At 39.8% G+C, this 25,719-nt stretch overlaps 1 protein-coding gene across 2 annotated transcripts in view; it reads right to left on the bottom strand.

Annotated features, from left to right (window-relative positions):
- BTBD3 (BTB domain containing 3) overlaps positions 1 to 25,719 on the bottom strand; it is a 34,414-nt gene that overhangs the window by 7,947 nt on the left and 748 nt on the right. Inside the window, exon 2 of one of the 2 annotated variants that reach the window (XM_023626112.2) lies at positions 417 to 687. In XM_023626112.2, the coding sequence (XP_023481880.1) occupies positions 417 to 559 (143 nt within the window). In that variant the 5' untranslated portion in view covers positions 560 to 687. Of the gene's footprint in view, positions 1 to 416; positions 25,361 to 25,719 lie in introns of those variants that run through there. The other variant, XM_001492686.6, reaches the window with a different exon arrangement.

Here is a 25,719-nt window from a genome sequence, read left to right on the forward strand (position 1 = left end):
CACAAAAGATCTGCAAGCTAAGCAAGAGTTTAATAACTTCAGGGTAAAACTACAAATAAAGGTTCCAACTAAACAACTATTTGTAATCATTGCAAACACATGGAAAGTAACTAAAGTTAAAAAAAGTTACCCAAACTTTTCATTAGACTAAGGACAAATAAAAGGTTTCTATCTTCTATGGCCCATAGACACAACCCTGTCACTTAAATGTTACAGCTTGCAAAAACATTTTTATCTAAGAGGAAAACAGCTGTACTGTTTTGGAAAAGATACAGGGCAGTTTTCCATTACCAATAAAGCTCTGGGAAAAGAGGAAACACAGATTTACGTTAAAATACATTACAGGTTACGCAAAAGCAGAAACTTCAACACAGGAAAACTTTTAAAGTAAATATGCTGGCCCTGCCGGCACTTACCTTTCTCTGATGGTGGGATAAAGGCCCTGCCAATTGGGGGCCGGAATAAGGTTATTGTTGCTGAGATTCTGCTGGTGGTACTGCTGGGCAGTGGTGCTGCTGGAGGGGGCTGGCTTTTTACGGGGGAATATATCAGCAGCCATCTTCTTCTTCTTTTTAGTCTTCAAGGTAATGATTTCATAACAAACTGGAGGCAACTTGCTGCTGTTGCTGCTGCTGCTGCTGGTATTTGTTTTCTTCGAGCTTTTCTTGGACCTGTTCTTTACCGTCTCTGGAAGCATCAAGAAGAAGGTGAGACATTTCATGTTCTTTTCCTTGTCATCTACCATGAGTACAGTGTGTCTCTCTTTATAGCCAGATATCCCAAATTGGTGCAAACATCAAGGAAAAGAGGCCAGCACGAGCTAAGATGTTAACAGAAACCAACACGCTGATATTTTGCTTCTTTTCTCAGCTGGGCAAGGTGACCTTTTCACTATGTTGAATAGAAACTGGCTTTAAGTTTTATCCAGTACTGGGTCTGTTAAATACATCCCCATCATGATTCCTGTTTCTCTTATTTGCTCATAAAAATAACCCAGTTTCCTAGATCACCTGAAAATGCTACACTGAGCAAAGATGACAGGCAGAGAGCCGTGGCACTTGTTTTCTGAATTAGGTTAGCAAGATGTGCTGGAGCCGCGCGAGTCTGTTCAGCCGGCCGAAGTTGTGTGGTGAACGGATCGGAGGAGAGTAGGTATTACAGCCCTGCAGATGGAGTCAGACAGCCAGTGCTCGGAGCCAATAGCTGAAGTCACCAATCATGATTGGACCAAGCAAAACAGTGACACCTATTGTAACGTGCATAGTTCTGATATTAAAGGAACAGCAGTTGCTTTCTCTTGTGTACTGTATTACTGTATATTTACGTAAGATAAACCTATGAAATATATTTGAAAACAGGAAAGGAAGAGTTTACGCCCAGAGATTTCTCTTCAGTAGATGTACATTTTTATTTCTCCAGTTAAACAAGCAGGATGAATTAACAAAGGGTAGAGACTGATTTCTAGTCTATATTTCTACTAAAATCTTTATCCCGGCAGCATTTAGTTTCAAATACATCAAACAAAATCTTCCATTCTACCAGCTAAAAGGGATTATTAATAGCAAAACCATACTAAACATATGTACTACAGCTTAATGGAAAAGAATGCTATTTTTCTTCTTTTTCAGTCTCTTTGAATTCAAGTTACAGTCTCCAGCAAAAGGAGAGAAGTCATGTGTGCACTTTGCCTCCCAATGTTTTCTAGCTCCTATAACGATCTTTGACAAGAGTCCCAGATCACAAAATACTGTTAATTAGACTAAGATTACACTAGTAGGCTTAGCTGCACCTAAACATAAGACAAACTCTAGATGTAAAAATAAGATTCAAATGAGAAAACACCAGCGTCGGTAATATCAGTAATCAGTGTTTAAAGGTTGTAACTGACTAAAAATATGCCAGATGAGGCCCTGTTCAGGATCTCAAAATCCAACCTAAATGTTATGGCTACATTTACCCTTGTCATAATTTTAAATTAAAGAATATAATCCACAACTTCTAACACAAAACCAACAATAAGGCTATTCAAAATGATAAATGTTCTGACGCTGCCTAGTTAAAATGCAAACATGTTCTCTCCGCTTTGAATCAGAAGGATATAAAGTACTATGCGGTTTTCATAGATGTGAATTATCTAACAATTTCTAGCTTTGTTGAGCTAAGAAAAAACAAAAACACCTGCTGTAGGTTCCGCACATGCTTATCTATTCTAGAGAGAGACTAATGAAGAGGCTCAATCTCCCCCAATATCTGGATTCCTCTCACTTGCTGGAACGCAGCAGCCATGTGCTGCCCGCCCCCCAATCTAATGCCCCCTTCCTGACCACAGCCCTGCTGGTGGCACAACATTCATCTGAATGATGAATGCCTGGCTGAGTGAGGGCCCCACAAACGGGAGCTTCGATTGCTATTATAACTCAGAATCTACTAAACACAACACACCAGAAATCAGGCTTTAAATCCCTGGGATCCTAAATCACTAAACTGAACCAAGGAATATCCTCTTGTCATCATTATTATTGTTAAAACTGTTTGCAAAGCAAAGCAAGACAGACTGTGTGTAAGAGAACCGTGATCTTTAGCACAAGGTTATTCACACCCATTTTAGATGGACCCTGAAGTGCTGCTTATTTGTCACAATTATCACGTTCCCAATCACAGGGCTACCACACACATACATACACATACTTCCAAATCGCCTTCAAACACACTAACACAATGCTGGAAAGAGAGAGATCTCGAAACTAGTTTTAAAAAGCACGTGGAGAAAGGCATGAAGAAGAAACAAATGAGTTCCTATATGAGCTAACTATTCAGGATATGGTTAAAACCAAAAGCTTTCTCTCCCTCCCAACTTCTACTGAACTTGCTGACCACCACCTTCCTAGGAAAGCCCCCAGGACAGGGAGGTCCTTCTGACTGGGATGAAGCCCATCCGTAGCCGGCTTTTCAGCTTTTCAGGTGAGAGAATAATCAACTAGAATGGAAAGGGATACGAGTTAATTTGAGACAGACATCCTCATAACTGGCAGATGGACAGACAAAATAGAAAAAGCATAAAAAAGCAGGCACAAGACCTTAGGAGGCTTTGTGGTTTTTATTCATTTCACATACAGCTCAATATCCTTTACCAAGAAAGCCTGAAACAAACAGTGCTCTAACACCACTAAAATAAAAAGAAAAGGAAAACACATGTAATAGCTGAAGAAAGAATATTATATATTTTAGAAAACGTTCCTTCCGAAATTAAACGTTTCTGTTAATTGGAAAATTAAGTTTTGTGGAAAAGCCTGAATATACTAGTAAAATGAAGCAGGGCTAAGTCTGAGTTACCTAGAACAGTGCTGCAGTGGGGGCATTACAACTCACAGATGTAGGGACTGAAAGCATGGCTGTTCTAAAGTTATGTTAGTAACTACAAAAACTAATCCAATTTTTAAAAAATAAGAATATTTGAATTTTTGCAGCCATCTGAAAAGTATGGAAATGTTAAAATGACAACTGAGATCTTCCTTACCATGGTAATGGGCAGGTGACATAAGGTCCTTGCCACTCAGAATGTGGTCCAAGGAGCAGCAGCAGCATCTCCTGGGAGCCTGTTAGAAACTCAGAATCTCAGCCAGACTGTGGGCCAGAATCTGCATTTTAACAAGACCCTCCAGGTAATCTGTATGACATTCAGGTTTGAGAGAACCTCGTGTAGATAACTAACGAATGTTACAGCGTTTCCCCAGTGATCCAGTACCAACATGTGGTGCCACATTTTGCATTCAATTATCAAGTGAATGGACAAATAATTCAAAATAATTTAATTTGGCTTGGACATAAAACTTAACACCTTCACATCTTATTCTGAAATTCTTCTGATCAGGCCCTAAATCTCAAAATTCAGGCGTGTAGACAGCCAAGTGAGAGGCCTCAAAATATCTCAACTCTCTAGAAAGAAGAAGCTCAAGCCTAGATTATCTTAAAAGATAATAAGAGAGACGATTTTAGTGAGGAAAATAAAGGATTAAAAAATGCCAAATGTAAAACAGATGAACCACTTAGTATTTTTAAATAATCTACTTCACAATTCTATTTAAAAAAAATAGCACTGTGGCACAGCAAAATTAGCAATCAAGTAATCTGGTTCAGTTCCGGCTTGGCCACTAAAAATTAATGGGGTTGTGTGCAGGAGGATGGGAAACAGTGTTCGTCTGAAGAAATCATTTAGCCTTTAAGGGCCTCAGTTTCCTCAGCTACAAAATGAAGAGGTTCATCTAGAATAGATGGGTGTTTCTCAAACATTACCATCAATCTACGGTAAGAAATGCATTTTATATTCGGACTCAGGACCAACACACATAAACACACACACATATACAAACGGAAAGAGTTCACAAAACAAAACTTACTCTTAGCATGTTATGATACACTCTGACATTTTCTATTTTATTCTTTTTTTCTTTTCTTTTTAATGCTGGTCTTGATTCATTCCATTGATTTCATGACTACAGTTTAAGTAACACTGGTATTGATTATTTCTAAGGGCTTTTAAGGTTTAACATTCCAGGGTTCTTTTCCATCAAGAATTTGGACCAGAAGCCACCAAATGAGGAAGAAGGCAAGTTTACATTGACCCATTGGAGCCCATGAAATCCCTCAAATTGCAGGCAAAATTGGGAGTTTGCATTTATTTTTCTGGAAAGAGAAGCCATAGCTGTCATCCATCTTTCAGAGTAATTCATGACTCGGAACACAATAAAAAGACTATGAAAATCTAAGATCAATTTGAATATACAAAATATTTGTATCACTCTATTCTCTGCTTTCATTTCTATGTCTATTTCATTGAACACAAATTATGGCTCCTTTCCTCCTCTTGAAATTAAATATAAATAGTTAAAACCCATCTGTTGAATCTATAGCCCAGAAACATCACCCACTGGGCTGAAGAATAATAAAGGGTACCAGCCCAATGTCTATTGTCAAATTTCATCTCTAAAATTTTTTTCCAACTAGTATTGCCGTTACTTGGTCCTACATCTCTTGAATTTTAAAGCTGCTATGACACACAGTTAATCTGCCCTAATGAAGTAAATAGGTCAAGAAGCCCATCAATCTTTTGTGAAAGTTTTCCCAAAATAAACCATGCTGATCATACAGTGTATTAGGTGTCAGGCATGCGATTGTGAGCAAGTTTAGGAACCAAGCTTAAAAGGTCAGCTAATAATACTGAGTTTCAGAAGATCTTTATAATTGTCAGAAAGTTCAACCACCTTTACCTCTTTTCATTCAATTCCCAATAGTAACAAAATTATCAAGAGAATCCAAACTCATTTAGACCATCCTCTTCACCACTGGAAGGTGTGCCAGACATCCTACCTTTATTTAGTAGAATCTTGTTTATTCAGTTTGAGGAGCTGAATGAGCTTTGGAACTGAAAGGGACTCTAGAAATCATTTAAAGCAACTTGGGCCCACAGATAAGGTAACTAGGTGTCTAGAAGATTAAGGGATTTGTGATAAGTCCATAGTTAAGTAGTGGGGCAACGTCTGGACAAGAATGCAGATTTCCTGACTGCTTGACTAATTTTATCTGTTCCACTCACTCTAATTTTCATCCACAGTAATTACTCCACATCCTTACATAATGCTTTATCTACATATTTCTAATCTACTTTAAAAGGAAAATATATGTGCAAAATTTAGAAATGAAAACCACAAACATAGATACTCCACACCCTGCAGGAGGAAAGCTGGAAGGACACTTTGTGGCAAGAAATGGAGAGAAACTGTAACAGGGAGGAACATAAAAGCATAGCAGCCCCGAGGAAGCTGCTCATAAACAGAAGAGGATCCCCAGGTCAAATGAAAGTTAGAAAACCTGCCATTCATGGTTAACACCAACAAATTCTATGTCAACAACTAATGATGCTGACAACTCTTGTTTAACTTGCTCTAACTCTGGATTCCTTGTCTGGGCTTGTATTTGGTTTACTACAAGACACCTAAACAGCTATAGCAATGAGGTTAAGTGAGGATTAAATACAGTAGGGTGGACTGAAGAGATGTACATCACTTACAAAAATTATCCACAGAATGTAACAGAGGAGAGTAATTTAACCTGGTAAATCATGATGGAAGAGTGTTTTGTGTTTGCTTATTTTTCTCTTCAATACCGAGCAAAAGTTATGGTTGTGATTTTAGGAGGTAAAAAAAATGGGCAACAAAATGTTGGTAGTCCCTAAAGATAGCAGCAGCTGCTGCAAAACAGACTATATGCTTTCTAAATTTGGAAATAAATAGGGAGTCAAGGATTGGCAGCAAGGTATAGTGAAAAAAGCAAGAGCCAGGAACAAGTGACCTTAAGGTTAGTTACTTCATATCTATGTGCCCCATTTTCCTCATCTGCCAAAGGGGGTAATTATATCCAGCTCTCATCCCTTTCCCACATATTGTGAAAGCACGATTACAGGCTTGTGAAAGTGTTTGATAAAAGTTGAAAACACTCTGCAAAGGTAAACTTCCACTATTAGTAGCAACTGTACCCAAAGCAGGAAACATTTGTGATACAATCTGCCAAAACACAAAAACCCAGAGATTAATCTGGCTCCCTGCCCTTGTAATCTTCCAGGCTTCACAGCTCCTGACATTTCATCCCATCTGCAGGCTTGCTCCAGCCTCACCACGAGCCAAGCAGGTCCCAGGTTGCTGTGATCTTGGTTGGATTTTGTAGGTGAGGTTCAATAATCAAGATTTGTGTTGTGGATTGTAATGAGGTCCCCACTCAATGCCCAAATCTGCGCCTGGAACCCACAATACAGGCTGGATGCGTGCAGTGACTTGGAACCTCTGTGAGACCATCTGTTGACAGATGCCCTGCTGTACCCGGCTCCTAAAGAGAGGCCAAAGGTAGCCACCCAGCAATGTCTACACTAGCAACTCAATTTGGCCTCTCTCAACAATGACCCAGTTTGAATTCTAGCACCAAGGGTGATACCGAAGACAAGTATCTGAGCAAGGCACACCTCAGCACTGCCTGGAAGGATACCGCTCATGGACAGTCTCACTAAGTCGTCTCCTTTTTACCACAGAGCTCCAATTAATCGTAAATTACACTTTAGGTTTGGGGGGAAAAACGCCAAAAGGTAGACTGTGACAATTCTTTGAAGGCAGGAACAATGATCCTTTGTAACATTCCATATGGCATTTAACATGATACTTGATGATTATAGCTGTGTCTATGTGTACCTTGTTTGGAATACTAAACAACTCTAAATACCAAATCATTCTCTATCATATGTTAAATGAGATGATCTTGAAAAGGAATATAGAAAATTTATCATGAGATACTCTAAAGATAGCTATTTAAAGGAATACTACTATGAATTCTTTCGTAAAGTTTAAGATACTTACAAGGTAAGGTAAACAAGGTAACCAACTGCTAATTTTACATACTCTCAATCTCATACTAAGTTTCCTCATGTGTAAAAGTGTTGACTACATAATCTCTTTTCCACTTCTATTAAAGAATCTGTATAATGTGTGGCAAAAATAGTGATTTATTTATACATTTTAATATTATGATTACGATCAATGCCCAACTCAAACTCTTATGTGTATATATATGTGCCATATTTTATTGATTCTAAGATTCCTCTCCCATCCCCCCATTTTAGCATCTCTGGAATTGGGTTGTATCTTACAATTGATGGCATCTCATAAGTATACCTATTAGGCTTTTGTTCCCCTTTCTTCTTGGTACATAAAATAATGGCGTGTCTTACACTGATAGCATCCTACAGTCAGTAAAGTAAATATACAATTCAATAGAAAGAAAGGACTCTCTTTTTTAGGTTGGTTAATTATTCCCCTAACCAGGCAAGATGATGGCTCAGAATTCTGGCTGAACTACATTAGAATAATTGAGCTTTCATCGAGTAGTCATTTGATAAAGTATATAATCACAATTCTCAACTGAGACTGCTACTATGACAACCGATGATATGGTACAAAGTCTACATGGAAATTCCAAAATGAGAATTCCCAGTGCCGGGTCTAGTAGGAGTTCTAGTATTAACACATTTCTAACATGTTCTCATGGCACACAACTATACACATAAAGTCATGTGCCGCATAACCACATTTTGGTCAACGATGGACCAAGTATAGGACAGTGGTCCCATAAGATTAGTACCATATAACCTAGGTGTGTACTGGCTATACCATCTAAGTTGGTGTTAAGTACACTCTATGATGCTCACACAACAACAAAATCGCCTAACAACGCATTTCTGAGAACATATCCCCATCGTTAAGCGACACATGACTGTACATAAAACTGATTAGGAGAAGCCTATCAACCCTCCGGGTGATATTTGCTTAAGATACTTTATCAATCAATCTAAGATTTATTAACTTACAAGAATGTTATACGCAGGTTAAACCAGGAGCTAAATGACTCCTTAGAAATTACTATTTTCAGAAAAAATTGAATCTATATTAAAATGTTAGTTTAGGAAGTAAAAATATTATATTACAATGATCCCATTATACGTATGACTTTCTCCTAGGTGCCTGAAAACAATTTATCAAAAGAAAAGTAAGATCAGGCATCAGGTCTCCTCTGAGAAGGCCCGAAGAGGGTTCTGATCTAACAGGAGCATTAATCCTACTGGAAATGGTAGAACGGAAAAAACCTTGCCCAACCATTGCTGTAGCTTTCTCCACATTGTCTGTTGGCTTTAGTTGACAGAGGAGAAAAATAACGTGTTTTAGTCAAAGAAAAAAATTTGTTTCATAGATAATAATTTTTTTACTTTTGCCAGTGACATTTTTTTTCCTGATTAGGAAGATAATAACCGAAAACATCTCCACAATCAGGTCATTAAAATCCAAAACTCTTGTTCACTTATATCCTTAACCAAAGAATGCCGTGATCTATTTGGGAAAGTCATCCTTTCCAATGAGCACATGAGATGGGAAGAAAAAATCCAGAGAATCCTCAAACCAAGAGATATTTTATATCAATCCTGATTATTAATGGGGTATGTGTCACAGACCAATTTCCCCAACATCCACAACTCTCAATGAAAAAGTTCTGTAAGATAAAAAAAGATTCCTACATACAAGTGGCCTAAATGTGTCTTGTGCCCTTAAGTCACTCAAGGGTGCTTAGAAACGAGTATTGCTCCTATCCTTCAATTTACTACCACCCGCTAAAATGCCTGAAATAACGACATAAATTATCTTAGTTTTTTTGGTAAGGAAGATTGGCCCTGAGCTTACATCTGTGCCAATCTTCCTTCATTTTGTAAGGAGGATGCTGCCACAGCATGGCTTGACGAGCAGTGAGTAGGTCCATGACCAGGATCCAAACCTGCAAACCCTGGGCCACCAAAGCAGAGGGCACGAACTTAACCACTATGCCACCAGGCAGGCCCCGATCTTATACTTTAAATTTTTATCAGTGTAAAATGAAAAGGACAGGTTTGGTAAAGGCAAGGCCAGAAAAACAAACTTTCATTTCTTATTTTAGCAAAAGAATAGACCAGTTACTAATTGTGCACTTTGACCATCATAAGACACACATTCACAAGGGCCTCCATTAATTTTTAATGAAATGCCTCCCTTCATTTTTACAATGTATGTGACTAGAATGAAATATAGTTATTTTAAGCAAACAATACAAGATCTAAAAATAAGAAATTCGCTACACTAAGAAATTGTGCGCTTTGGGACAACACGAACACATGTGAAGTTATAAGAAACCTTCACGCTCACTTTCTAACGTATCTTTTCTGGAGTGGACCACTAAGTGAAAAGGAAAAAGGCACATACACTTCTAAATTGAGTCACAAAAATATTGCCTAACAAAAAATTCAAGTAGATTTAGAAGCCTGTGACAGAGGATTATTATAGAAACCAGCTTCTGGCAAAAACTCAAAGTAAAATCTGTTCTAAGTCCAAATCAAAAAATATGTTTTATGCTACTTTTAATTAGCTTTAAAGTATACAATTCCCCATGACTGTTGTGAAGGACAGAATATAAAGGCACACTGTACTGTAAATGTTGGCATAACCTTAACTATATAAACACCAAGCACCATTCAGAGACGGCTTCCATTTGCTGCAGGAAATAATTATTTGGCACTGATAAAGTACTCCCTTGTTGCTTCCATCTCTCACGCTGTTGTAATCGGAATCAAAGCTCAGGGGGTTCTATACTTAACTTCATTGCATATGTCAGAACTAAAAAAATAAGGTATTTCAAACAAAAATTCAATTCTAATAATACATTCAGCAAGTCTTTTTTTTTTTAATTAAGAGCTACCATATAAGTAGGTCAGTTCTTGAACTGCCCAGAGGTGTAGAATAAAATAATTTAATTGCTCATAAAATAATGCTCAAATAAGTCTCACTTAGAAAGTCAAGACTATTCATGGAAATATGTTCTTAAATTTGGGTTTCCTCAATCTCTACAGCACATAAAAATAGGTAGGCATTATTTACATGTGTACCTTAACTATAATGAGCAGATCAAAAGCATTCAAGTCAAAATACGTCTTCAAAAAGTGGCAACCTAACAATTACTTTTTATTATTTTTTTAATAACACAGAGAAGCAAATCACTTCATCACAGTTAAGAGCTACATGGACTCATACAGGATCCATGGTAACAATGACGACTGGAACTAGACCAAGGAAGAGCAAACAGTCTGAAAATAGGGACCAAAATTTACAGGAGTCAGGGCTCGGCATAAACATTTTACTAGCCAGCTGTAGGCATGCCATGACCCACTAAGAGTTCAGTACAGAAGACCTAGCTGATGTCAGTATTTCTTAAGGTAACATGCTCTCATAAAATTTAAAACATAGCATCAAAAAGGAAACAAAAAAGCATATTTATTAAGTGGCATGTGGCCAAGTCTTAACCAACTACTCTGGGCTGCTCTCCCTGAAGAGATTACCATGTGAAAAGAGGATGGTCTCTGTTCTATCAGCAGGCCAGGACTGTGGACCAAGCATCTATCCAGGAAGAAGGGAAGAAATTCTGTCTCACCTTTCTCAGGAGAGGAAGCCACATGGTTTGCAATGCCATGACGCGACTCCAAGCTCTCTGACTCGTCCTCTTCATTCACTCACCTTGCAAACAAGACTATTCCGCACTGCAAATGAGCCCCTTGCTTCCCGCCATCCTCACTGCCCATTCTTCCCTCAACCCCACCCATCGGAAGCGTATCCAAGCTGCACAATGCAGTCCCAAGACACCTCAACAAGGAAGGTTTCCCAGTGCTTGCAGACTCTCTCCATGCAGCACCTTCCCACACTCCATCTTGCCTTACGTTGACTGATTAGACTGAGTTCTCTGAGGCCTGCATCTCCATAACTCCTAATAAGAGCTACCGGCACCACATCCACAAACGGCTGTCAATCATTATGTAAGAGGAAGGAGGAAGTCCAACACTTCCAAGTCCACCTAGATTGCATTTGTGGAGAGAGCAGCTGGTCCTGGGCTAAAAGGGTCTGAAGCTGTGGTCTCCGAGATTTCTAGCTGTCTGAGATGCAGGTTTATAAGAGGTACAGTGGTAAAGAACCTAGACATCCATTAAATGTGTCCCGAGGCTCTTCTGAACATGTCTAAGCACAAGCGTGGTTTTATAGTATCGCATTCATCTTGTAGCTAGGCCAACCGAAAATACTAAGGCTCAACTTGAAGCAAGTCCCCACATGAGCTCAAAGCCAGTCTTTGCTTCATGAGAAGTCTAAAATTTAACGTGATGTAGATATTCACATATTCAAAGAAAAGTGTGGCTTAACGAAGAGCAAGACTCAGTTACCAGGACAGAGCTGCCCTTATCAACTAGTCTCAATTCATGGTCCGGCAATATTTATTTATAGCACTAGCAGAGAATTTTAGTGATTTAATGAACCGGAAAGGATAACAAAATTCTCAGCAATTCACATGAAAGGAGAAAAGCAGTCATATGAATAACCTAAAAATATGGATAATTAAAAAGACTTTTATATGTGGCTTTGAAATGTGTTTTGTCTATACTTAACATTGAATGGATGAATTTCCACTACATTAGACACACCCAATCTTCAAACAAAGTCATGAAACAGGCTTGTGTGTTCAGGACTGAGAATACGAACAGTTTAGAAGCTCACGTCTACCCTGCAAACAAACCACGCAGCTAGGGATGACTTTCAGAAGACTGCAGAGCACAGCACAGTAGAAAAGTGCACTTCTTATACACATGCGCTTCCGTGCCTCACTTTACTAAGAACCACCACAGTGTTAAGTAATTAAGTGTTTGATTTTTTTCCAAAAATACAAAATTCTCAATGTTCATCTATATATTCTTACAACACTGTAGTAAGAATAAACGGAGATGGTAATATCAGTAGTGGAACAGCTGATTATCCCAGCCATGGCTGGAAAGCCTGTGTTTATGACAGGAAACTTTACCACCAGCAATGATTTTAAAAATCATTAGTAGGGTTGACAATATAAACAAACTGTTACAAAGTAGTGGTTTAAATTGTGTGTTGGAAAATAAAAAAAATAGCTTCTATTTCCAAATAAGGAGTTCAACTGGTCATAAAAGTGTATTCTTTGGAAAATGGGATGAGGTAAATACATTCTGTTTTGCGCCTGCTGTTTAAAGTTGTGTTTGATTCTAAAGTATTAAGAAGCACTTTAAGAAGTTTTGAATTGCACTGATTAAGAAAGTACCTGAAGTAGGTACAAGTGACGGAAGCCCTCCGACGCCCCCCACGTCACCTAGTAGTGGTGATGCACAACCAAAAGCCCTCAGGGGAGGAGCCACCTGCTCCAAACTGAAAAGGAACGGTTTACTACAGGAGCTTCAGACTATAAGGACTGGTCCATAGCCTGGCTCTGGGACTCTTTTTTTCTTTTCACTATTGAGGCTGCTGGTTCCTAAGCCACTTGAAGGTCACATCAGTGGACCCTGAGCAGCCAAAGAGAACATGCCTTTTGTTCCCCATTCCTCTGCACCCACACCTGGGGGCTGGCGGACTTAGGAATGGTGGTGAAACACCTTGATGAATGCAGATTAGCTACTGTGCATTCTTCTGCCAGAACCAATGTACTGCTTCATGGGGAATCTCTGGGAAATGCAGCAGTAAAAACTGTTTATTTTACTAAACCTTGGCCCTTGAGTACACATCTTTTTACTATTCCATATGATGAAATGGGAAGTATGCGTAAAGGATCTTTGGTGAAACTGAAATAGAATGGTTGCCTTGAGGAAAAATACTTGTGCAACTGTTTGTGTGAGAGCTGAACCAGCCACTTTTTCCATGAAACACCACTGTGATTGAGAAAATATGCAAAGCACGCTTATTCACACTTAAGTATTTAGCAGACATTCTCTCAAAAATGAATGAAGTGAGCCTGTCACTTGAAGGAAAACTGACTATTTATTGTCAATGATAAAAGTCAAACCTTCAAGCAAAAATCAGAATTTTGGAAATCTTGATTATACCATCATGAGCTTCCCAATACTTAGACTGTTTCTGATGAGATTGGTGATGACATTAAATGAATGTAACTTTTTTTGATATTGTATAATGAAACATGTCAACATTTGAAAATTTGCATAACTCAGTGAACTGATGTTTTCTAGTAACAACGTAATTACGTTACAGAATCATGCATGGGTAAAAGGTCCATTCAATGTATCAGACAGACCAATGGGTTTTGGAGCACAAAAGTTCACTGATGGTTCTGAATTCCATGTCAACTAACCTTTAAGAAACTACCATTCAAATTTTGATGAGGTATCAAAGAATATCCATAATTATCTGAAAAGGCTATTAAAATACTCCTTCCTTTTCCAACTATGTATCTGTGTGGCCAGATTTTCTTCATATGCTCCAACCAAAACATTTATTTATTTTTAAACAAATAAGTAAATATTTAAAATTTGGGGCCGGCCCCGTGGCCAAGTGGTTGGGTTCGCATGCTCCACAGCAGCGGCCCAGGGTTTCACCAGTTCAGATCCTGGGCAAGGATATGGCACCGCTCATGAAGCCATGCTGAGGCGGCATCCCACATGCCACAACTAGAAGGACCCACAACTAAAAATATACAACTATGTACCAGTGGGGCTTTGGGGAGAAAAAGGGGGAAAAAAATAAAATCTTTAAAATTTATCTTCGTTTTCATTTCTCCTCCAGTGGATATCAATAGATATAACGCCTATAAACAAAAGCTCTCTGGTCTTCTCAAAATATTTAAGATTATAAGAGTCCCAAGGCTGGAGCCAGCCAGGTGGCGCAGCAGTTAAGTTCGCACGTTCCACTTCGGAGGCCCAGAGTTCACCAGTTTGGATCCCGGGTGCAGACATGGCACCGCTTGGCAAGCCATGCTGTGGCAGGTGTCCCAGATATAAAGTAGAGGAAGATGAGCACGGATGTTAGCTCAGGGCCAGTCTTTCTCAGCGAAAAGAAGAGGATTGGCAGCAGTTAGCTCAGGGCTAATCTTCCTCCAAAAAAAAAAAAAAAGAGTCCCAAGGCCAAAAAGTATGAGAACCACAGATGCCCATAAGGAGTTTTGATTTTATTCTAAGTCTGACTGGTGGTAAGTTGCACTAGGTTTTTAACAAAGATTCTTAAAAAAACAAAAGCCCTAAGTGATCAGGGCCAGGTTTCAACACATACCTGCTTTTTGGTTTTACTCTTCTAGAAAACAATAACTAATTCTCAATCACTCACACCAAAGAAGTTTTTTTGCACATTAGGTAGACAGAATGGAGGATACGAGAAATGTGACAATCTCTGCCACAAAAATTAATAGTACTCAAGGAGCTAATATTCTATTTGTTCTATGACACTGTTTGGCACCTTAGCTTTGCCGCAACCTCTGAAACGTCACAGAACACAAGCTGCAAGATATATCAAGAGAAACCTTCCTTGAGGACCTTCAGAGAAAAATGTAAATGGACTTTGAGTAGACAACTGTCCCTAGAAACTTCACATAAACAATCAAGAAAGAAGTGCATCTTTCTCTGATAATCTGCTTTCTCCTATAGCACACTGCTTTAGAAGAATTAGAAGTAGCAAGCTGTGCTGTTCCCCTAAGGTAACCATGGCTGCCAATATTTAAGAACATTTGTTGTTCACTTTTTTCCTACATTTAAAGAGACACATTAGGTAGAATCTGCCTCCTCCCACACCATTTTAATACCTTCCTATAAACCATTTCTATACAATATAGTATTTGATATCAAAATCTTTCCATGTATTAAGCAGTAGAAAACAGTTTGTTGGAAATAAAGTTCAGGTTAGGACTTTGCAGAAGTCCAGACAAAGGAAATATTTAATCTACCAGCAGTACCTTTTCCTTTAAAAATAGCCTTTTACTAAAGAGCTGATGTTCAAACACTTTCTCAGCTTCATTCTTAAAACGATTTTAGAGGTTGTGTATGTTAGTAGGATTGTGATCCACATAATGACTTTATACTAAATAATTATATATTACTAGAGAAAGGCTGGAAAATCAAAAATCTTGAGCATCTGATTTTCCTATAACCCAACCCAAACACCCCTATATACTGACATCCCTAACCAACAGCCACCTGGTAGAGGACACCACTACTGGCGATGATTCTGAGTATATGGAGCTCAATGAAAGCCAAGAGTTCAGGATCAATGTTGGCATTTTAAAGAGTCTTTCATGGCACCGACAAGAGAAAAGTAAATTAACACAGAATTTCAGGCGAGCATGGGCTGATTCCACTAGGTTCCACAGAAATACTTGCTGAATAGTATTAAGTTAACCAGAAAATCTACTAATTCACATAAAGAAGTTCTACAGCACTCATTAAAATATGTACTGAAACCATCTGGGGGAGGGCTGGGAAGTCTGCCATGAGGGACTAACTACTAGGGGATCAGAAGTGACTGCGCTCTCCCTCCACTGCTGACCGCCACTCTCCAACAGATGGGCGCCAGCTTCAAGCACTTAACTCACCCTGTCTCCTAAGGCCACAGAAGAGGGTGAGGGGAAAACCAAGGAAGGGAGGGAGCACTCTGGGATGCATCCCTGCCAGAATGGGTCTCACATGGGGATGGGGAAGGGCTGCCCAAAAGAAAGCAACAGCTGTTTGGAGCCTGAACCTGCACCTTGGGCAGGAGGTGCTTCTGGGGAGCTTCTCACCATTTTTAACGTTGACAGTAAGATTATTTTGGGAAGAGATGCCTGCTGTAACTGAAATTAAGAATTTTATTGTCTAGACTTCCTAGGAATGTAGATCATTCCCTAATAACGTCTCCAATAACATATGTAAATGTGGTTTACCTACTACACTGTACATTCCACTACATTTTCCGTGAACAAGGGTATGAAAACAGGAGGCAGTCTATATGTACGCCTTTGTCTATCCAGAGACCTAAAGCATAATCACAGTTGAAGGCCAAAATTTCTCCCTCACCAAGCACCACTGTTCTGAAGGCATCTACTCAATGAATTTGCCTTGCCTTTGAAACTCCAATTAGCATTGTATCCGGGCTTTGTTATTGTGAAGACTCATTCTTTTGCAAATATCACTGTTACAATTTATTTTATTTTGAACCCTAAACAGTCAGTACTACTGGCCAAGGCTGAATGGAAAGCATCGACTTGCCTCTCTGCTGCTGAATCACAAAATGTCCCTCAGTCTAGGCTATTAACACACAGCCCAGTTGGAAAACACACCTTGTTTTTATAGTTCTACACCTGGTTTTGAGACCTGTGTATGTATTTGTTCTCTTAGTGAAGACTTTTTTGTTAATTGCCATCTTTTCTTTTATTCATCCAGTTTTTTGGAAATGGTGATCTCGCCTACCCAGAACCAGCAAACATACCTTCAGTGTTGTGAAATTTTATTTCTAATGTGTATAGTGATCATGGCTAAAACGTTTACACTCTCTAACTGAATACAGGGACTGCTCTTGTTCATATACATTACAGAAAAAATAAGTAAACAAAATAAGGAACTAGATATGCTTCGAGGAAACAAAAGTAGCAATTGAAAATTGTCACATTTTATGTTTAAGTAACAGCTTTTGAGTTTGTGCATTTATAGAGTTACATACACTATGGTTTTGGTTTATCTATTCTTTGGTTGCTTACACAATCTCTAAAATGATCATCCTTTTTTTGTACATGGCACCACCTATTTGCATAGCAATTGCGACAGTAGAAACCATACAAATATTTCTTGCTCTATTAAAAGAGAAGGAAAGGGAGTCTCATGTTTTTGAGATATTCTTGGATTTGAAGGACACAAAAGGAGACTCTAGGAACACTGTAAGCAAAACTTTAAAATGACTGCTATAACGATTGCTGAAGGCATGACTACAGTGTGCTCTCGTCTGGGAACTGAAGGCAAAGGACTGAGATCCTTTGATTTTGTGAATTCAGTATCATGCTCAATTATGTGTCTCTCCGTGGCTTTGAAGGGTTTCAACATCTCCTTATAGAAGAACTTATTTCAGCTAGAACCTCAGAAGAAAAAAGGTTTAAAGGGGACATGAGAGATGTCCTGAATAGCAAGAAAGCATAAAAGGAGAAAACAATGGGTTCCATTCCACTTCAACAGATCAGTTACAGACCCGATACAGTAACAATACATCACGGATATTTCCTAGGGAGCGCCAGGCATGGAGTATTTTGAAAAGCTCCCAAGGTGATGTCACTAACCACCCTTGGTTAAAAACTGAAATCCAAAGAGAATGGCTTCTAGAACACAATTCACATCATTCAGATGTGAATCAAGACAGTGGCTGGGCTTTTCACACAGTTAAGCGCCTGGTCCCACACATTGGCACAGTTTAGCACTTTACAGACAGCATCCTATTTAATCCGCACAACCACTCTATGTATTATTATGTCCATTATAAATTATACATTTTCTGGAACTTTCCCCTTGCTAGTCGGATGCTAAATTATCAATGTTGGATCCACAGATGCCAAAGGACTATGCTGCTTTATGAGAAACTCATTGGGAAAAAAACAGAAAAGGCAGACTACACTCATTCATGTATTCAAAAAATATTTACTGAGCACGTTCTATGTACCAACACTTGGGACACATTACTGAACAGACAAAATACTTGCCCACATGGAACGTTTGCTCTAGCAGGGGTCAGGGAAGGAGACAATTCACCAAAAATAAACAAACAAATAGGTCATATAGCAGTCTAGAAGGTAATAAATGCTACGGAAAAGAAAAAGTAGAGCACTTGCAAGAGGAATACAGGGCATAGCTTGCAATTACAAATAAGGAGACCCTACAAGGTGATATTTCAGTGAGGACTCAGAAGGGGTGAGGGAGTCGGGCCATGAATAATTCTGGGGAGAAAATATTACAGACAGGGGAAAAACCCAGCACAAAGACCTCAATGTGCTCAGGATGAGCAAGGAGGCAAGGATGGCTGGAACGGAGAACAAGAGAGGCAGGCGGCGGAAGGGATGTGGAGGAGACGGCAGTTAGTGGTAACCAGGTTGTGGCGGGCTCTGCGAATCATTATGAGGAATCTGACTTTTATTCTGAGTGAGATGGAAGGCCGCTGGAAGGTTTCAAGCGTAATCTGATTTAGGCTTTACAAAGATCATTCTGATAACAAATTAAAGGGAAGCCAGGGAAGGAGAAAGGAGAGACCACTGCAATAATCCAGACTAGAGGTGCTGGAGATTTGGACAAGGAAGCGAGCAGCAGAGGTAGGAAAACGGGTTGAACTGGATTTGTTTGGAAGACAGGATTCTGGATGCATTCGGAAGATAAAGCAGCAGGATTTGCTCACAGCCTGGATGTAGAGTGGGAGAGGAAGAGCAGAGCCAGAATGAGTCCAAGGTTTCTGGCTTGAATAACCCAAAAACAATGGAGGTGTCACCCACCAAAATGGGGCAGGCTGCAGGGAGGGCAGGCTTGCAGAGAAGATCAGAAATCCAGTTTTACTCCTGTTTAAAATTGAGGTGTCTTTTACATATTCAAGTGAAGAAGTCAAGAAAGTAGCTGGGTCTGAGCATCAGGAGTTTACGAGAGCTGCCTGAGCTGGAAATACACATTTGGGAGGCTTAAGAAGCTACATGGTATTTTATTAAAGTCTTACAAGTGTTTGTGACAAGAGTCCTACAAGAACTAAGCCCTGAGGCATTCCAAAATAACAAGCTGGTGGGAAGAGGAAACCAGCACAAAGTTTAAAAAAACAACTGAAAAAGAAGAAACCAGAGGGCTGATGGTATAGAAGGAAAATCAAGAGAGTGAGGTATCCTCAAAATCAAATGAAGAGAGTACGTCAAAAAAGAGGGAATGACAAACCAAATTTTACCAATAGGTAAAGAAGAGAATTGACTGCTGGAGTTAGCAGTTTGGATTTCTTTTCTTTTCACTTTTTTTTGGTGAAGAAGATTGGCCCTTAGCTAACATTCATGCCAATCTTCCTCTATTTTTTGTATGTAAGATGCCACCACAGCGTGGCTTCATGTGTGGTGTGTAGGTCCACACTCAGGATCCAAACCTGCAAACCTCAGGCTGCCAAAGTGGAGCACGCACACTTAACCACTAGGCCACCAGGCCAGCCCCTTGGATTATTTTCTTTTGAAAAAGCCCTGTATCCTATCTCACCTTCACCCCAAAAGACACAATTACACATTGAATATGTTATCTTTCAACTTTCTCATGAATTGAACTTGTTTTTCTAAAGAATTATCCAAAAGGAAGGAATTACTCCAATTTAAAATTTGAGATTCAAATGAATAGATTTGTTAAAAAATACCAGCGATAGGGGCCAGCCCAGTGCAGCAGCGGTTAAGTGTGCACGTTCTGCTTCTCAGCAGCCTGGGGTTCGCTGGTTCAGATCCCAGGTACGGACATGGCACCACTTGGCACGCCATGGTGTGGTAGGCGTCCCACATATAAAGTAGAGGAAGATGGGCAGGGATGTTAGCTCAGGGCCAGTCTTTCCCAGCAAAAAAGAGGAAGATTTAGCTCAGAGGGAGCAGTTAGCTCAGGGCTAATGTTCCTCAAAAAAAAAAAGAAAATAACAGTGATAAACTTCAGATGCTATCAGTAATTTGCTAATATTCAATTTCTACCCTTAAAAAAATAAAAATACCTTAAGGTAAACTGGAAATAAAAGGACAGATTTTCTTTGTCCTGATAAGGAACGATGATAACCCAAAAGCTGTTACGGTACTACTGTTTTTCCTATTAAAATAAAGAACAACACAAGTTTCCACATTATCACCATTACTATTTGATAATGTTCCAGAAGCATTTTATAATGTTCCAGAATGCTAACACTAATGCCATAAAACCAAAATAAAAGGTGTAATTATTAGAAAGAAGTAGACACAAGTGTCATTATATGCAATTGATTATATAACTAGGAAACCCAAGAGAATAAACTGCAAAGCTCTTAGCATAAGAGCCAGCTATAAAATAAACATACAAAATCAACAACCGTCTTATACCAGCAATAGTCAATTTGAAGAACCTACCACAACACCAACAAAAACATAAATATCTAAGGAGAACCCTAAAAGAAATATTAGGGCTTATGTGAAAAAAAAAAAAACAAACGAACAAACAAAACCTCTGCTAGGACAGAGAGACGGTCTGAATAACCTTTCATAACCCTTAATAGAAACACTGAAAATTCTACATGTAGACGGCAGTTCTTGACAAAGAACCATAATACAACATAACTGGATATTTCTTAGTTCTAAGGATTTATCCACAGTCTTCCAGATTAAGATGGCAGGTTTAACAAAACATTCAATTATACCCTCTCTAAACTCCACTAAAATGGTAGTAAAGAGATCTTTCTAGAAGACAAAGGCCCAAGGACTTAAAGAACTGTAGTGGAAACCACAACAAAATCATGAAAGTGGAAAGCAGATGGACAAGTAGCAACTTAGCAGACCTAAAAGAGTGAAAAGCTACACCATCAGTGAGGAAGGTTGAGAAGCTCTCCAGTTTACTCACAAACTGGAGGGGAAAAGGTGGTAGGCTAAATAAGGTTAGTACAGGCTGTCTGAGAAACCCTCCATCCCTGGAAGCCCTTCCCACTTCACCAGAAAGCTCTGCTGACAGTTCCAGAGCCCGGCAAGACTGGAGACCGACTCTCAGAAGAACAGAGAAAACAGGCAAGTCTCTGGACTGTGAGAGCAGAGGAACCTTCCCCAAAGTGACTCTGCACAGAGGACGCTAAGACTCCAGTCAGATGCCTCCCGAACACCGGCTGCTAGACCCGTTCCTCAGCACAGACGCTGGAAGACCACTCTGCCCAGCCCAAGAGGAAAGACCCTATGAATGGCCCTGTGAAAAACCCAGGAGAAACAGTGAACAACCAAAAGGCTGCCAAGGAGACTGGGGGCGGAAAGGGGACCCCTTACTTTACAATATGGCTTTTAGTACTCTTAGACTTAAATTATGTGCATGTATGAAAGATAAAAAGATAATCTTTATCTGAAAGGACAGATGAACGTAATTATGATTTTTTTTTCCTTCTTCTCCCCAAAGCCCCCCAGTACATAGCTGTATATTCTTTGTTGTGGGCCCTTCTAGTTGTGGCATGTGGGACGCCACCCCAGCGTGGCTCGACGAGCAGTGCCATGTCTGCGCCCAGGACTCAAACCAACGAAACACTGGGCCGCCTGCAGCGGAGAGCGCGAACTTAACCACTCGGCCACAGGGCCAGCCCCCCGTAATTATGATTTTTTAAAGAACAGTGTGACTTGCTCTACCAGATATTTCTATGTATTCGAAATCTACAATAAAAAGATTTGGCATTGATTAAGATTAGAGATCAATGCATCGATGAGTAAGACCTAAAACAGAAGCAGACCGAAAAGCTAGCCTAGATTTTAAAACATAACAAAGGGAAGACCACAAACCAATGAGGAAAGGATGCACTATTTAAGAAATGATGCTGGGAGAACTGGCTAGCTGGGGAGGAGGAGGTGGTGTAAGACAATCCATATCCACAGGATAAGATAGAATTAAAAATCTAACATAGTTCCAAAATGTTTGTTTCATTCACCTGACCTCCAGGCTTTCCAAACATAAACGTTTATAAGGAAAAGCATAAAGGACAAGATAGAGCTGACCATAAAAAAGTGAAATATTGTATTGTTCGGAAAACACCATAAAGTAAATTAAAGGGCAAATAATGAGCCGTGGGGGAAAAAAATCACTACCAATACGATAAAGCCACAATACTCTTTATTTAAAACAGGTATTTAAAATCATTTTTTTAAAAAATCATCAATTAATAAAGTGGGCAAAGTAGATAAAGGGACAATTCTCAACAGGTAAAACAAACAAACAAAAAGCAAATGACTAATTTTACTAGTTAACAAAAAATATAAATTAAATTAAAATACGACCACATTTTTATAGAAAATTAGGAAAGATTAAACACTGGCGTGCCAACACCATTCAGCGCGTAAGGGGATCAATGTGTCTTGGCATAAGCAATTTGGCAACAGGCCTGGAGAGTCATAAAAGCGTTCACCTCTGCCCCAGGAATTCTGCTATAAATCTAGCCCTAAGCAAGTCACACACCAAGTCTTTCAGACAAGGACTTTTATCCCAGCTCTGCCCGCCTGTCTGCTAGTACTTTCTGAGCCTGCTCCCTTTGCCAGACGCTGTTGAGAACCTGTCTCTACATGGTTCACTCCATCTCCCAAAACTCTATGTTGCAGGGACCCTTATTACCCTCCTTGTACAGATAAAGGACATGCAATTAAAGAATTAGGTAATTAAGTTCACTTAGAATGGAAGCGGCCAAGCTAAGATTTGCAACCAATGCTCAATATCATATTCTCAACCACTAAAAATGGAAATATAGAAAACTAGTTAAACTCTGGCATATCCATCATTAAAAATCTTATTTTCAAGGGGCCAGCCCTGTGGTGCAGCAGTTAAGTTCGCACATTCCACTTTGGCTCCCTGGTGTTCGGGGCTTCAGATCCGGGGCACAGACCTACACACCACTTACCAAGCCATGCTGTGACCAGCATCCCACGTATAAAGTAGAGGAAGATGGGCACAGATGCGAGCTCAGGGCCAGTCTTCCTCAGCAAAAAGAGGAAGATTAGCGACAGATGTTAGCTCAGGGCTAAGCTTACTCAAAAGAAAAAGGCTTATTTTCAAAGAAGATTTAAGGGCATAGGAAATGTCCATGATTATTAAGTGAAAGGACAGTATTTAAAACTACAGATGACATTAAAATGCCAATTTTGTTTAAACATGTCTATGCAGATGAACAAAAAGTGACAAATGGAAGCACATCATCCCAGGAAGAGTTGTGTATTTCTGGATAATGTGATTTTTATTTTCTTAATTTTATTTTTTGTAATTCCCAAAATGCCTACAACAGGGATAACTGCTTTTTTAACAGAATGTTTAAAAACAACAGAAATTCTCAACTGTAGTTGCTTAGAAGGCCTCGATTTTTTGTTGTTGTTGTTGTTTTGGTTTTTTGAGGAAGACTGGCCCTGAGCTAACATCCGTGCTCATCTTCCTCTGCTTTCTATGTGGGACGCCTGCCACAGCATGGCTTGCCAAGAGGTGTCATGTCCGTATCCGGGATCCGAACCCACGAACCCTGGACCGCTGAAGTGGAACGTGCGAACCTAATGGCTGCACCACCAGGCTGGCCCCTGGAAGGCCTCAATTTTTAAATACGCAACGAAAACGGAAAGACAAAGTCCATCAAATGAGAGGGTTTCCCATCATTACTCTTTTCTCAGAGTGAAATGGACATCAGCCTTACAGAATTTGCCTGATGGTCCAGTCAGCTGAAATTCAGCACATAAAACGAGATAGTAGCAAGAGAAAAATCTCTTCAACTCCCAATACATCCTCCGTCAGTGGACTACTAAAAGCATTTTGGAACCGACTGACTGAATTCTGATTTATTCACACAGTAAAGTTTGAAAGGTTTCAAACAACAAAAAGCCTGAGATACAAAAATGACATACTTCCACACTATTTTGTTTTAAGAGTTCCTTGCAAGGCAACTTGGAATTAGATGGCTACAGAATATCTACTATGAGCATAAAAGATTGAATTTTTAAAAATTATCTTTATTTGGATGTGTGTGTTGGGGAAGGAAAGGAGTGGGCGAATCTGGACAAACTGTGCCTTTTCTTTGTTATGTTTAAGTATAACATTACAAGTGGTTTTTACTTTTTGTAAAGAATCATGGCAAAGCACTTTCTAGGAACCGAACAACTTAAAAGCTGATAAAACATTTTTTGCCACAAATTATCAAAGGTTTTTGGCATGGATATAGGATTTTATCTCACTTTTTAAATTTCTTAAATAAGTCAGAGGACTTTAGAGAAATTATGCATACAATCTTTAGGTTTGTGCGCCCCAAAGGAAAATTCTTAAAAAAAAAAAAATAGTTTCCAACTCATTTTGGAACTTTGTTAAAACAAGTTCTCAGTGCAAAGACTGGGAAAGAATGAATATTCAGGGGAGAACGACACGGCTGCTAGAAGTATGACCCCATACAACGGTATTAATAACTAACTCTGTAATTACTTAGACAAACTAGAACCGGATGAGCTCACCCTTACCTGCTCGGAGGCCAAAAACTGAAAAGGGTAATTCAACATCTGCAGGAAAGGAAGAGTCCTACTCAGAAAGCCGAAGGTAAGAGGACCCGCCCACTTCCCCTGGACGACCCGCTGCTATGGGAACCCGCAGGAACCCTTCAGAGCCCCTACGGTCTGGGGGAGGCGGATCCTCCCAGAGGCTGGCGGATGGTTAAAAAGCGGACGCGGGGAGAGTAAAGGGAGGGGGTTTGAAAGAGGGTTAAAAGATGAAAACGTGGCAGGGGTGAGAGAAGATGGGCTTCCAAAGCCCAAGAGAAATTCAAAAGACCAGTTAGAACAATGTTCTACACGCCAGAGTCATTCTATAGCTCAGCTAAAGTTTGAGCCATTAGAGACGTTTCCCTCCCTCCCTCCCGGGGGGGGGGGGGGGGGGGGACAGACCAGACTTTGTGAGTTCCCGTCTAAGGAAAACGAAGCTACAAACCGCATGCTACTTCGTAAAACAAATCGTGAGTTTCTTCTACTAAACCAGTGGTTCCCAAACTCTGCTGCACATTGGAATCACCTAGGGGGGTCTTTAAAACACACATTGTTCTAACTGGTCAGGGGTGCGATTTGAACCTAAGAGTTTTAAAATCCCCCAGTCATTCTCTTGTGCAGAGAATTTGGGGAACTACTGTATTCCATGATTTGACGAGGTGGCGGAGAGTATTAAAAAAGAAAAAGAAAAAGAAAGCACAATTATCTTTGTCTTTTTAAGGCTAATAATAGAATTAGTTGGGTTTCTCCAAGCACACACAGGACAATAGGTTTCTTGATAAATAGGAATCCCCAGCACGCCCTAACAATACTTTCTTTGACATAAAAAGGCCGGGCAGTATAAGCTTTTTCTTCCCAAGAGACCAAACATCCTTCTCACTGAAACATCAAACTTACACATCTATTTTAAGAGTGAATGGGCCGTGAATGCCGCTCGGAACTTGGAAGACGAGCTCCAGGATCAGAAGGAAACTGAACCCCCGCAGCCCCCCGTCATTCTCCGGGGCCCTGCTGCGCCCAGGGCTGGGCCAGGCCAGGGTGTCGGCCCCTGAAGCCCTCAGTCCGGGTCCCGCCCCCCGGATCCGGCTGGCAGCGCCTCAATAAAGTTAC

Source organism: Equus caballus, chromosome 22 (assembly GCF_041296265.1).
Source record: "Equus caballus isolate H_3958 breed thoroughbred chromosome 22, TB-T2T, whole genome shotgun sequence".
NCBI classification, from domain to species: domain Eukaryota; kingdom Metazoa; phylum Chordata; class Mammalia; order Perissodactyla; family Equidae; genus Equus; species Equus caballus.